Below are 13848 nucleotides of genomic sequence, written 5' to 3'. Positions count from 1 at the left end.
AATTGCCGAGTCCTAAAAAATTCAGATACGCCAATGTACAAGCAACTGCATGCCCATGTGTATTTGCATTTGCGTCCGCGACTTTATTACCCCTGGTTCCCCATGCTGCTCATTTTGGTGTGGAACACCCTGTACTGTGGAATGCTTTGCAATAAACCAAGATGACACTAATTTCATTGTCGTCATCGATGAGAATAACCTTGAAGTGGTCAGATTTTTCTTTTGGCTTCGATGGCTTTGAAAAGTTCCCATTTTTTAAAAGCAATTACGATAAAAATATCTACATTAAAGCAGATTAAAGCAGCAAGCTCAACGTTTTGAAACAGTGGTTCTTAAGCTGATTGCCAATAATAATAATTAAAAAAAAATACTTTATGTAATATACATCAAGTTCCATCGGTACTAATATATGCAAATTCATGAAAACAAAACTGCTGTGTGGTCAATATCACAGAAACCTAGTTAGATGGTGAGATAAGCCCATCATCATCGATGACACAAGCCTGATACGACCCAACATTGACGATAATTATCTCCGATTCATATTTCACCTTGTGCAACAGTTGGACAATCAAAAACGCCATTCACTTAATACCTGCAAATTGCCAAAAAATGTATTCCACGCAATTACGGCACTTACTAGATACCCATCATCATCCCCGGTACCACCGCGGTCGAGTGAGGGGGGTTCGGCGAATTAAAACTATAAAAACTTGAAAGATGGCGTAAATCGAAGTCTTGCACTGACCGATTCACAACAACTTTTTTCGGATAAAATGAAGCCGTTCCTGGTAAGTGAGCATGATGATATCCCAGTGAAAGTATATCATCAGGTGGTGGTACCTGTGCATTCTCCTGTGGTGATTGTAGTGTCTTCGAGCAATGATTGTGATCTGTGGTGACGGTTATTTTTTGTTAGATTTCATTTTTGGCATAGATGAATTTAACGTCGCAAATTTCGTTTTCAATTTCTTTTTGCAAAATTCAACGTATAGGCCTTTTGATTGAAGAAAACTGATGTCTCGACAAAATCGTGGTAAAGAATTTAAATTATTACCTAAACTCACCTAAAACTGTCGTGTTACCAGTCTCTTTACCTGAGTAAATTTCTACTTAAACTTATTAAGAAAGGGGGGCGTGTCAGGTATAGAATTGCGAATTAAATGAAAAAAAAAGGAAATTAAAGTTTTAAATCAAGTCAATGATTATTGTAAATCCTAAGGAATAAAGCTAAAATCGAAAGAACACACATTGGCGAAGAATTTTTTTTCTCGTAATACGAAATTTCTGTAAATTATTTCCTTGGTGAAAGCAAATTTTTTAACGAATTTGACTAATTTAAATTTGCTCTACATCTCTGCTTTGTATTAAATTAATTTATCAAGTTTTACACATAGATAAAATTAATAAAACTAAAATCATGCAAATGTGCAAAGGTGTAGCCTGTTTCTTCTTGAAGTAAGAAGTTTTTCTAAATTCTTCTTTCCTTGAAGCTGCTACCCTGTGAAGTTTGAGACAATCACTGTTTCCGATTAAAGGCACTTTATCATTTGCATTAACATTAACATTGGCGTATAATATTTAATTAAAATTTAAATTAAAGATCGAGGACTTAGTTTTCAATCTATGTCACTAATAATATCTTTATGACCGGATCGAGTTAAAGACAAAATTGTTTCTATAGCTAACGATTTTATTGGCTGCGACCTACGCCAGACCAGAACCACCGCTACAACAAGGTTACAACTACCCTAGTCCCCGTCCTATTGCTGTAGACTTTGTTAATCCTCCATTAGGCGTTCAAGTAGGCCCACAGCAATCCACTCCAGATTTTGGAAGCTTCGATACATCCGTGGGAGGAGGTCCCGTTGGGGGCCACTTAGACACCATTTATGGAGCTCCAGCTCAACTCTCTACTGTCCACAAACACGTCTACGTCCACGTAGCCCCAGAAGAGCCTCAAGAGATCAAACCGCAAAGAGTAATCCCCACTGCCGCACCACAAAAGCACTACAAGATTATCTTTATAAAGGCACCAAATCCACCGACCCCAACTGCTCCAATTATCCCAGTTCAACCTCAGAATGAGGAGAAGACTTTAGTGTATGTTTTGGTCAAGAAACCAGAAGAGCAGCCAGAGATTGTGGTACCCACCCCTGTTCCCACCCAACCAAGCAAGCCCGAAGTTTACTTCATCAGGTACAAGACTCAAAAGGAAGGTGGAAATGGAGGTTATAACTATGCTGTTCCTGGTGGACCTGGTGTAGGATCTGGACAGGTTGATTCTGGAGTTACTGGTGCTGAAGTGTCTGGATCTGGAATTTCCGGAGCTGGAGGAGAATTGTCCGGACCTGGAGCCGGCATTGGAGGAGGATCTGCCTCTACCCAATATGGACCTCCTGGCTACCACAAATAATTGCATAGTATTCCATTCAATGTGCCTATAAAATCGTATTTTTTAAGAGAATAATTTATTTGCCTGACCAGTCGTTGAGATACATCATGATGATGACGATCACTTATTAAGGTTCGTTTAATTGTACATATTTATAGTTAAAATAGTGCTCAGTAGCGTTAAGAAATGGTGACAAATAGCATAGCAGGTATATAAATAAAATTTTGTTTATTTTTATAAACAGTGGTGTTTGCTTTCTGTGGTTAATAATTTACGAGTTAACCGGAAGGTTAGGAGATCAGAACCGAATTTGCCAAAGTAGACCTATAATTATGCTCTCCTTTTATGTCTTCGCAAGTAAAAACAGCAGCAATTGGCCTAATGGGGTCGGTCATTACATCATAGTCACAAGGTAATGTTTACTGACCAGATTTATTTAATTGGACGGTTAATGAGGGACAGTAGTCTTGATGTTGATGACGGTAGGTTATTTAAATGTTTCTTGCGTTGGAATTTTTGGAATCCAATAACTGATTTTAATTTGAAATTTTTATGGAAAGTTTAATTAGTTAATAATTCATACCGTTACGTGGGGTTGGGACCTTTTGGGGTAGCACGAAACCCCCTCGTTTTTTATTCATAATTCCATTAAACCTATATTTTTTCGACGATGACGGACAAGTAGCATTATCGTGTTTCGCTTTTAAGGTAATGAACGTAATTGATGTCGGGAACTATAAGAAAAATCGTTTGCATGAAAAGTTCAGAGTATGTAACGGAAATTAGGCAGGTTTTTAGCCATTCATAAAGGTTATGTAATCTTCGATGTAACCGTAACCTATTATTAATTTGTACTGAAGTTTTTCCATTCGCATAATGATAATCTGTTACTTGGGGCAGTAGAAGTAATGGACAATTTTTACAATTATCAAAAAAAATTTTACTGTAAGGATATTGAATGTGAACTTGATATAGGAAGTTGGTTGATTTAATACATAGACGACCAAACGTTCCGCACAAATTCGTTAATAATTAAAAGGAATATTTTTCATGAAAATGCTGAAACACGTCAAATATTGTTTTTAGTTGTGTATTTTTTGACGTAACAGACACATATACAGGGTTACCCATATAGTAGATAAATATACTTTTTAATTTTGTTTCTTATGGCACTCCATATACCCTATATAGTATGACGTTTTTCATTTCTTTGAAATAATTCTGAACTTATTTCGTATAACATTCTCATATTTAAATTCAAGAGTTTTCGAAAAAAATTACAAAATATAGAAATAACGATATAACTAGTAATACTGAAAAAATAACAATATAAACTGCTATAATTCTATATGTATATTTAATGTTCGAACTGTGCCGCGTTGACATCTTAACGGCGGGCAAACCATAATTCAAATTTCTCAAGAACTGTTTTCAACATGTGAGATAATTGTGGAGCCTTTTGAACAATTTTATTTTTTAATTTTTCTATATTGTCGGGTTTATTCAAAAACATCCTATGTTTCAGATAATCCCATAGAAAAAGTCCATAAGGGTGAGGACAGGCGATCTGGCGGGTCACTCTAATTGCGACATTGCTCAAACGTTTCGATAACTGTTGAATTTAGACATGGGCATGTTATGTATTCCTTCAATTTTTAACGAATTTATGCAGAACTTTTAACTTTCTATGTGTATAGAAATTTGTTTAAAAATTAGGTACAGTATTTAATAACGGAGACTTAAAAAAATAAGCGTAAGCAAAGTATTGCAGAATTGCTTAGAGAAAGATATTATGACATCCTTAGGCCAGGTGTTTTCAACAATTAACTTTCCCAATAAGATAATTTTCAGAGAATCAACGAAATTGGACAAAACACGAATCAATTTTTTTATTCCCGTGGAAGTTATCTTACTGACAAATATACCAGGAGTGTGAAAAAACGTACCTTATCACGGTCAGCGTTTCAAAGTTGTACTGACAACTTTGTCAACAAGATAACTCCTAGAGAAGCGATGAAATAGAAAGATGTCATAATCGTTGTCCTATTTCTCTGTTGTCTTGGAAATTACCTGTTAGGCAAAGTTTATCAGGACTTTCATATGGAGGCACTCAACGAGAAAAATTTATTACTGGTTCACATAAACGAATTATGTAGCAAATTACCACCAACCGGAGCCATTATCATCAAGTTTAACACCTTTCCAGATATATTTAAGAACGCAGTCATATCCCGTGTTCACAAGGCGGGCAACACCAGACCCTTTACCTACTAAAAACAATTTACCTAGAAGCGTTTTAAATCCCTTGTCCAAGACATTCGAAATATTGATACGTGATGATAATGACTTCATTTGCCCCAGAAACATGGTTTTGTGAATGGAAGATCTATTGTGTCCAACCTTTGTTTTTTTACCTCTCATGTTTTAGACATTTTTTTAACTACCGGGCAGCTTCTAAGCATTTAATAAGGTCGATGATTTGATATTAAGTAAACCCAAAAATTTCTACTTTTACAGAAATATGTATCTTTTAAAAAGTCTTGCTAACATTCTCGCCGTGAATGGATGAAGGTCAATAATGTATATCAAGAAAGTTCATAAATAAATCTAAGATTCCTCAGAAAAATAATGAGGATCCTTTTTTTATTTTTATCAATGACTTACCTAGTGTCATAAATTAACCTCATTGCTTAATTTTTCTGACGACTTCAAGATATTTAAAGCTATTTATGAGTAACATTCTAACGACTGCTTGCATCCTCAACTGGATTTGGATGTTATTGATCGATTTATCAACGATAACAAATTACATATATTTGAATATGTGTAGACAAACACTTTGCTTTGTCATTTACCATAGAAAATTAATCCTTATATGTCACACGGTTATTCAATTAGCAAATATAATTAACAAAAGAATTATTGCAAAGATTTTGATGTTTTAATGCAATGCAATTTAAAATTGTTGATCTCTTCAATATTGTATTAAGTTCAATTAACATGAGAGTTGTCTTACAATACTACCAGATTTAGATTAAGAGTCGTCCTATTTCTGGTATTACTTGATGTTTGGACTCATATGCGGTAATCCGTTTATGGGCTACTTCTTGATTTGTAAGTTTTTCCTAGTCAATTTAACGCATGTATGTGTAATTATCAGTTGCACAGTGTTTGTCAGACATGTCTTTAATAAATAAATAAAATAATACTCAAATATTGGAAAATTTCTAATCTGCAATTACCCATATATGTATGTATAATTTCACGTCGTGTTACGTCAGTAGTTGTCTTTAAGTCTCTGAATTGTCCCGCATCTATCAGAAACATGCTTTCAAAAACTGAACATTTCTCTTCTTCCAAGCTGTTTGAATTGGAGAATTTGTATTATTATTACGAGAAAAACAATAATCAAAACTTGCGCTTCTTTTCTTGAAATATTTTTGGAAATACTAAGAATTTTTCAAATTTTTAAATTCCAATTAAACATCAAATTGGGCATACTTTCCTTAATGTTACCCGCCTTGTAACTTATAGTTTCCGGTACCTTTATGGAACAGTCTTAAAATTTGCAACAGGCTGTATATTGGTTAGGTTTTTTTTAACATATGTCTAATATATTAATTGCATATTTTTCCCTTTTGTGCTACAATATATACACGTGTTTCAATGATAATTGATTAATAATAAATCTTAAAAGTTATAAAAATAAATATTTGAGTAATTTCTTGACTTTTTGGTGAATGATTTTTTTCGTTCATCACATGCAAACATAAAAATTGTTGTATATTTAAGTAATTCGATTTTGATTATCTGTACTTGTGAATATTTTATATTTTCTCTGGCTATTAGTAATACCTGATGATCTTTCCCAGCTGTTTCAACTTTTTGAACTTTTTCTCCGACGGCCTACATCATCACAGTCGTGGTATATTTTTTTATTCGCGACACATCATTTCACGAGACACTTTTGTGCAATATCCGTTTGACGAAGACCTTGTAAAATTGTAATTAGTTTTACTCTATTAATCAAATAAATCGTATTTCTAGGCATTTTAAAGGACATTAATGGAATAAAATGAAAAATAAGCTTTAGTCTGCAACTAACGAAAATAACAATATCAATAAAATTCAATAAAACCATGAAAATTTTATGCATTTCTGTTTTCATGAAAAAAATACAAAATGAAACTGAAAAAAATGAGTAAAAATCATTACTTTTTCTAGAGCAAGATCTTCGTTAAAAGAATATTGCGCAAAATGTAGATGTTTGGCAAAGTGTTGTGTCGCGAATATAAAAAAAATACCATAACTTAGAGGGTGCTGTAGATCGTCCACCGAAAATTCGAAAAATAGCTACGACAGCTTCTCAAGATCGTCAAGTATCATTAATAGCCCGGAGAAACGTTACGACATCCACAAGTGCACGAAATCAAAATTGAAATACCTAAATATGCAACAATTTTGATCGTACGTGTATTTGCCTTTGAAAATTAATTAAACTAAAAACCAGTTTTTTAATGTTCATTTAGAAAGAAACATTTTTTTCAATTCGGCATACTTTCTTTAAAATTTTGAATTATTTTACTGAAGGCTTTTTCTAAAAACCAAAAAATTGTAATAGAATAGACTTTAAATAATGTTCAAAATGTGATTTATTTCTTTCTATTCTCCTCTGTGATTAAAACTGACCCAATTTTTGCAAGTTTAATTTAGTATGTAATCCGAGGACACGTTTTGATTATTTATTTTTCTCGTTTTTGTCGTAACCTGCGTTTAAAAATATTTGCCTTTGTACTGTTCTATACGTTTTCGTTTGGAATCTAAATTAACAACACGAATGAAATTCTCTTGAGATTTTTTATTTTTTCTTTTAATTTCGCGGTGACTGAAACCACAGTTTAACTGAAATTAAATAATGTGATTATTAGGAATGACGAATATTATTTTTGATTAGTTTATATGATTTACAAACTCTGAAATTTAAAATCGTGTTATGAAAATTTATCGAGGTAATCTGTCCACATTTTAGCTTATTTAGCATGAAAAAACAGAAAAAATGTGAAAATCTGTGATTCAAAGTTTGAATTGAAAACATTGATTGCGTTAAGGTGAATTATGCCGACATGAATATACGCACCATAAAGGATTTTATGAAAATTTGCATTTAATGCACGTTATTTTTAATTCAAATTTTGAGATACTTTGTAATGTTGCAACTTTGAAAGTAGATACAGAAATTTGTTTTTAAGATTATACTTTAATTAATGGTTAAAATTTTACTGCTGGTTTAAAAGTTATTTATTGAAAAATTCAATTCGATTGTTGGCCTCCTCAAAGCCGTTTAAGCGCAAAAACTCTTCTGAAAAACATCCGCTTTTGTAGATCATACATGACCAAGTGAATCTATGTGAGTCACTGCAACATACAGGTTTTTAAATAAACACAATAAGGGTTGAATCTGCCTTTCCCCGCGTCCCTCCAAAAAAACCTTTGCAAAAAATATGGAACCCAAATTTTTACCTGAAAAGGGGTTTCAAAAGAAACGACAGTCGGACAATAGACTATATACCAAACTTTAGAAAGTACCAGGACCGAGATATTCAAAAATGCAAACCGGCTGCTACAAAACGCATTTTTATACCCAAATCCGAGTTCGGCTTATAATTAGTTTTATGGCTAGACGAAGAAATTCTTGGTAAATCGGGTTGTATTCTTGTCAAACCTTTAAGGTCTTTTATTGAAGAGTTGCAAATTTTCGGTATTTATGGTTCTTTTTTAAGAGCGACATGCCAATTAAAACCCTGGAAATTTTTGCTATATAGCCAAAATGGTTCTTTTTATGGTCTGAAGTCCGGAAACAGGGTTATTCGATATTTTATCTCGAACAACAGCTTCAGGAATAAAAGTATCGGTTTCTGCGTAAAATATACCCTAAAAAAATATGGCGGGATATTTGACAAATTAATAGCCCTTAAAAAGATGTCACCACATGCAATTTAGGATATCCCTATGTAAGTTTTGTTTCGAGCGAAAACAAACAGAAAATCTGCTACATAAACGGAGTACGTGTCGTAAAAGGTCACATGCGCCCTAAAAATAATACATCTGCCCCATTTCAATCATTTTGACAGGCACACTCTAAAAATAACAAAAAACAATGAAGTGGAAGCTTTTAAAAGGCGCAGTTTCCGATTTAAGGACACACTTTTCTGTTTTCCTGCCTAGTAAAAATTAATAGATGTTTGCGGCTATCGAACAAAGAGTGTGTACGTATTTGATCCAATTAAGTATCTATTGAATACTGAATTTAACCAAAAACCTTCCAAATGTAACGAAACTGCCAATGAAAAATCATTAATTGAAAATCCATTTTAAATTGTTTTAATGCCAAAATTAAGTATGTTTTCATGTTCATAAATTAAGTTAAGTTTGTCATTTTTATTAGAGACATTAATGAATTTTTAATTTATTTTTAGAATACGCTATGTTATGTGCGCGAAAAGTATGAGAGCATTTCAGGAACGTTGATATTGGCCCATTAGCTCAGTTGGTTAGAGCGTCGTGCTAATAACGCGAAGGTCGCGGGTTCGATCCCCTCATGGGCCAAAGTTTTTTTATTTTTATATTTTGGTCTTCTTTCTGCTCTCCCTAAATTTTTGCTATGTCGTTGAGGTAGCTTAGTCAGTTTTGATTTAAACAGTGAAAGATTTGTTGTGCAGGGAAGATTCTCAATTTCGGTCAAAATCTGTTTCAACTGATTTATAAATCAAATAGGAAATAATAATATATAATAATTAATTAAATGAAACCACTTTCTTTGATTAATTATTACACCCAAATTTGTTTTTTTTTCTCCTTTAAAATCATGATCGAACATTCCACTGCATCAAAACTTCGTGTATCAGATGAAATAGACGGGATCGTTATCGACCCTCGCTTTGTACAGATTCCATCGGTATAGCACGCGATGAGGGGTGTTTTTTACCCCCCATGGTCGGATGGTAGAGATGAATAAATGCATCGTCAGCCGGAAACCGAGGGGAATGTATCGAATTCGCGCCCGTTTCTGGTTTTTATATTGAGTTTTTAAAAGGCTCGTGCTTTTTTTGTGTGATTTTTTGTTGCCTCTGGCGTGTGCGCACCCCATATGAGCTAATGAGGGGCGCTTTTTTCGTGACGGGGTTGTTTTTTTGGCTGATGAACAAGTGGCGCCTCGATGCAGGTGTCCTAGAGGTTGGGTGTTTTTTAAATTTGGGAATGAAGGGTTCATTAGAAATGTTTTAGACAGCGGGAACAGATACAAAGATAGAAAAAATTTTAGTGATTGCATTACTTTAAATTGTAAATAATTCTTGTAATAAATAGGAAGTTACAACTATGAAAATTGCAAAAAGTATCATATTTCAAATATGGATACTTCTAAAACAGCTGGAAATCGAAATAGCATGCTCTTGAAGAATCCAAAAATTCAATAATATACAGCTTATATTTAAAATAAAAATTTCGATCCTTTGAGTCCACTTGTATATCTAATATTTTGTTTAGAGAATACCTCTATCTCCATACTATAAATTTGGTATATAAAGGGTTCATCTATCTTCACGAGGTTTTGAAATAATCGCTGATGAAGACAATTTTGGAAACTTTGTATTCCCTTGATTTCCAGGAATAATTTTATAATTTAAAATTAGGGAAAATTGATTTCATTACATATTTCATTAAAAAATTAAGTTAAATCGACTAAGTCCATTTTATTTCAAAACACTTGGCACACTTCTACAATTTCATAGTCTATTTATAAGCGAAATTCTCGAAAATGAAGAAAATTGCACATTCATCGGTCGTGTGCCGCCATTTCATCAATCGTTTTAGATAGATGAATTCAAATGAACCTCCCCATATTCAAAAAACTACCCTCGCGTGCCTTTCAGCCCTCATCTGCATCAAAAAGTTTGGGAGAAATACAATAAAACATGCACATGGCTCGTGCTTTTTGGGAGGGCTCTTCGTATACATACATGCAAAATTTTTTCTATAATAATGAAAAGTATAAGGGTGAAATTTTTGTTTTAATCCCAATGCCTTAAGAGTAAGTTTTTAGGACACAAAAGTGACCCTTCAACATCATTAATCTCCTCATGCAACGGTAAAACTGCAAAGATTCTTTTTAACACGACTAACTTTTTGTCCACTTTAGATAAATATGAAACGGCCCCAGTGGTCACTAAGGGCAGGTGTGGCTACTTAGGGTTAGCTTGCCGTATTATTCGCTTTAAAGGGCCACATGTGACTAATCTGGGGTTTTACCGGTAAGAAAAAATCGTTGGACACTTTTAAATCCTAAAGAACAACTTGATGTCTTATAGAAATAATCGAAGGAAGTTGTTCAAAAAGCTTTTAGTTTCTGAGGTTTTATTCATTCATCATCTGAAAAAACTGTCACCTATATTGATTCGAATCTCTGAAAAAATAATGTTTTGGTTTCCTACGTCATAATGCAGCTCTTAAAAGGCACTTTTGAATGTGCGGTTTGTGGCGGTCCTCGAATTGTGACTTGCATGAAATTTTTGCGAGCATTTTTTCGTTATCAAAAGACCTTTATGGGACATGAAAATGGAGGATGATTGAAAACTTACATATGACTGTGGATGATTGATAGTGCCTACTACATTGGAATACAAATTAATATAAAAGATCGTGCAAGTCACTGTTTGTATGTTGGCCTGTACCCAAATGGCATCTTAAAGAACCAAATGCCACTTTAGGAGGATCTGTTTCCATTAGGAGGGTTTTTTGGTCTTATTTCGTGTTATATGATTGATTGACCTAGGAAGTGTATAGACGTCTGCCAGGTTAAAAAATTCATAACTATTTCTAAAAGTATTTTACAAAAAGAAAATTTTATGCTTTAAAATAGCTCACGTCAACCTCCGCACATAAAGAAAGAAACCCGTTAGGTATACGACTAAAATCTTCCTATAAACCCTCGTAAAACAAAAAAAAAACCTGCAAAAAAGCCCTTTTACGTCTAACGTCGATTGCGCAATGCACTAAAGTTCTTTGGGCAATATAAAACGCAGCTGTAAAAGGGTTAATTTTTTTATGATTTTTTTACTTTAAGGGTTGACCGACAAAGACGGTCATTATTTTTTCTTGTCTATACCCTAAATGAATTTTTACTCGGTTTAACAGTTTACACGAGTTTTTTGCTTCTTCTGAAAGTAAGATATCCCTGAAAGGGTTGTTTTTCCTAGATGGGAATAACCCAACAAAATTATCAGTGGTGGATCTAGGGTTATATGAACAAGTTAGTAGGTATTGATTCAAAGCAAATTCATGCGATTTTACTTACACTGCCAGTGCTTAGTCTGACATTATTGACAGTTCGCAATGCTTTAAAAGTAATTTTACAAAATGATTGGAAATTATTTAAAGTAATTCTCCTGTTTGTTCTTGTTTTAGTTCTGATGACGGAAATATTACCTCTCAGTTGCATTCGGTACGCCATTGCTTTTACCGGAAGTAACTGAAATGTTTATCGAACATTGGCGTACTACAGCCGCTTAAGATCCAGCAATTTCTGCTGAATGTTTTTTGCTTCAAAATTATTTTTTTACGTTCTTTTCTTTATTGGGTGAATATATGTGTGACTCAATTTTAAATTACTATTGTGTATATATAATTAAATTTTTATCTCTCAATAAAAAAATTTCAAAAATTCCAAGAGAATCAGCGTATGCCGTCACTTCTTTTTTCTTTTACTATAACAAAATTAGTAAATTAAATGTTTTTTCTGTGTTTCAACTTTCATCAGGAGAATTATCCAACATTAGAAAATATGCATTCATTGTAAATTACAGACACCTACATTTACGTAAGAGATCGTTAAGAGAAAAAAGATTATTTCATTTAATTAAAAACTCTTCAAAATCTCAAGCGATTCGTCGATTGTTACGGCAACAATATTCTCTGCTTCAATCAACTCAACTTCGGTATAAAAAATTTATGGATTTTTCGGCTCGTACTACAATATCTTCAAAATCTGAAGAGAATTTCAAATGTCCTTAGAGGGTTCTTATTTACTATAAATTACTAAATGCAACTTCATAAGCCAGCTTTTATTTGTTTAGAATTTTTCGCCTGAAAAATCTTCAATATTTCGAGAGTATCCTAGAATATTAGAAAATTGATATTTTCTATAAATATTGCAACAAATTTCAACATAATCTTGCTTTGAAGAACAAAGGGGGATTGTTCAATTCTCTAAAAAAATTTAAAGATAACTGTTGTTCACATTTTTGTATGTCCTCCAACAATAAATTTAGCTATTTGATTTTTTGTTGTTTTGGGATTTTACCTGAAAATTGGGTTTGTGTAGGCCTCTTCTTTTAATTTATTAAAATGTATGTGTTTCAACACCATTGCCTTAATAGTGCTTAAAATACGATAAGTCATTAACGTACATAACGTTTTGAGATCCAACAATTTCAAAAACTGATTTTTCCATTTAAGCATTTTTTCATCCTTGATGTTACAACGCGTTTACATGACTCTCTTGTATAATTTGTATTTAGAGAACTTATACAGTGCTCAGCAAGCGTACTCTAAAATTTATTTGTCGTATCCATAATTCAAATTTTATTTTTTATTTGATTTGTTCGACGATTTTACTGGAAGACAGCTGTGATCGGTAAGCGTCGTTTCCCTTAACTTCACATCTATATTTTTTAAGTTGCAGGTAACCCTATCGTACAATCAGTGGTGGATCGAACAGAAAATTACTTCTAACAAACCAATTCAATTTCCCTTTGCTTTCAACAAAGCGAACCAGGAGGTATAGGCGGGCTTTTTGACCGACATTTTTTGGGTATTGGCAAAAATGTGCATCAACTACTTCAACCGGAGATGGTCAAACCTTTTTCATTCATGCATTCACGGCCCTAAGTACCTCGACGTATAAGGGATTAACCATCATGAATAGCAACTTTTTTAACTGTTCCTCTACCTACTTTCTATTGTGTTGTTATTTTTCTGGGAAGCATTTTGTGGATAGGAACACACTTGTGCGTTCTCATAAGGTGTGAAAATGCGTAAAAAAATGACCACGCCCCTATTTAATATTTTACACATGGGCCGTAATTTAAAAAGCACACTTCCCATTCGTAATATTATCCGGCAGATCTAAGCCCTCGGCCAGACGTTGAGAATGTCGGAGAAAGAGGGAAAAAACAGCCCCTTGATCGCGTGCTGGCAGTTATATTCCTTTTTCCCCTCGCCCCATTTTTTACGTATATAGTTTCGGGATTTTTATGTCCCCTTATGTACGTATTAAAAGTCGGCACATGAGCACGTTCCCGGCACGTCCTCCCGACCAAAATAACTCACCCTCCGTCCTCGTAGTCGGAGTGTTTTAGATTTAAAAAGAAAAATGAAGCCTCTTAATGGCTTTTTTC

At 33.6% G+C, this 13848-nt stretch overlaps 1 protein-coding gene and 1 non-coding gene across 2 annotated transcripts; both read left to right on the top strand.

Annotated features, from left to right (window-relative positions):
• Positions 1-702: 702 nt before the first annotated feature.
• On the top strand, positions 703-2636 carry LOC136350259 (uncharacterized). The gene is made up of 2 exons (XM_066301805.1): positions 703-791; positions 1685-2636. The coding sequence occupies exons 1-2, from the start codon at positions 777-779 to the stop codon at positions 2414-2416; spliced, it is 747 nt and encodes a 248-aa protein (XP_066157902.1). The 5' UTR covers positions 703-776; the 3' UTR covers positions 2417-2636.
• Positions 2637-8927: 6291 nt separating this feature from the next.
• On the top strand, positions 8928-9001 carry TRNAI-AAU (transfer RNA isoleucine (anticodon AAU)). The gene has a single exon. It is a non-coding gene; the product is annotated as a tRNA-Ile (tRNA).
• Positions 9002-13848: the final 4847 nt, after the last annotated feature.

The sequence above is a fragment of the Euwallacea fornicatus genome, chromosome 2, assembly GCF_040115645.1.
Source record: "Euwallacea fornicatus isolate EFF26 chromosome 2, ASM4011564v1, whole genome shotgun sequence".
Taxonomy (NCBI): domain Eukaryota; kingdom Metazoa; phylum Arthropoda; class Insecta; order Coleoptera; family Curculionidae; genus Euwallacea; species Euwallacea fornicatus.
Note: the sequence above shows the minus strand (reverse complement) of the source record. Positions and strands in the feature narration are given on the sequence as shown.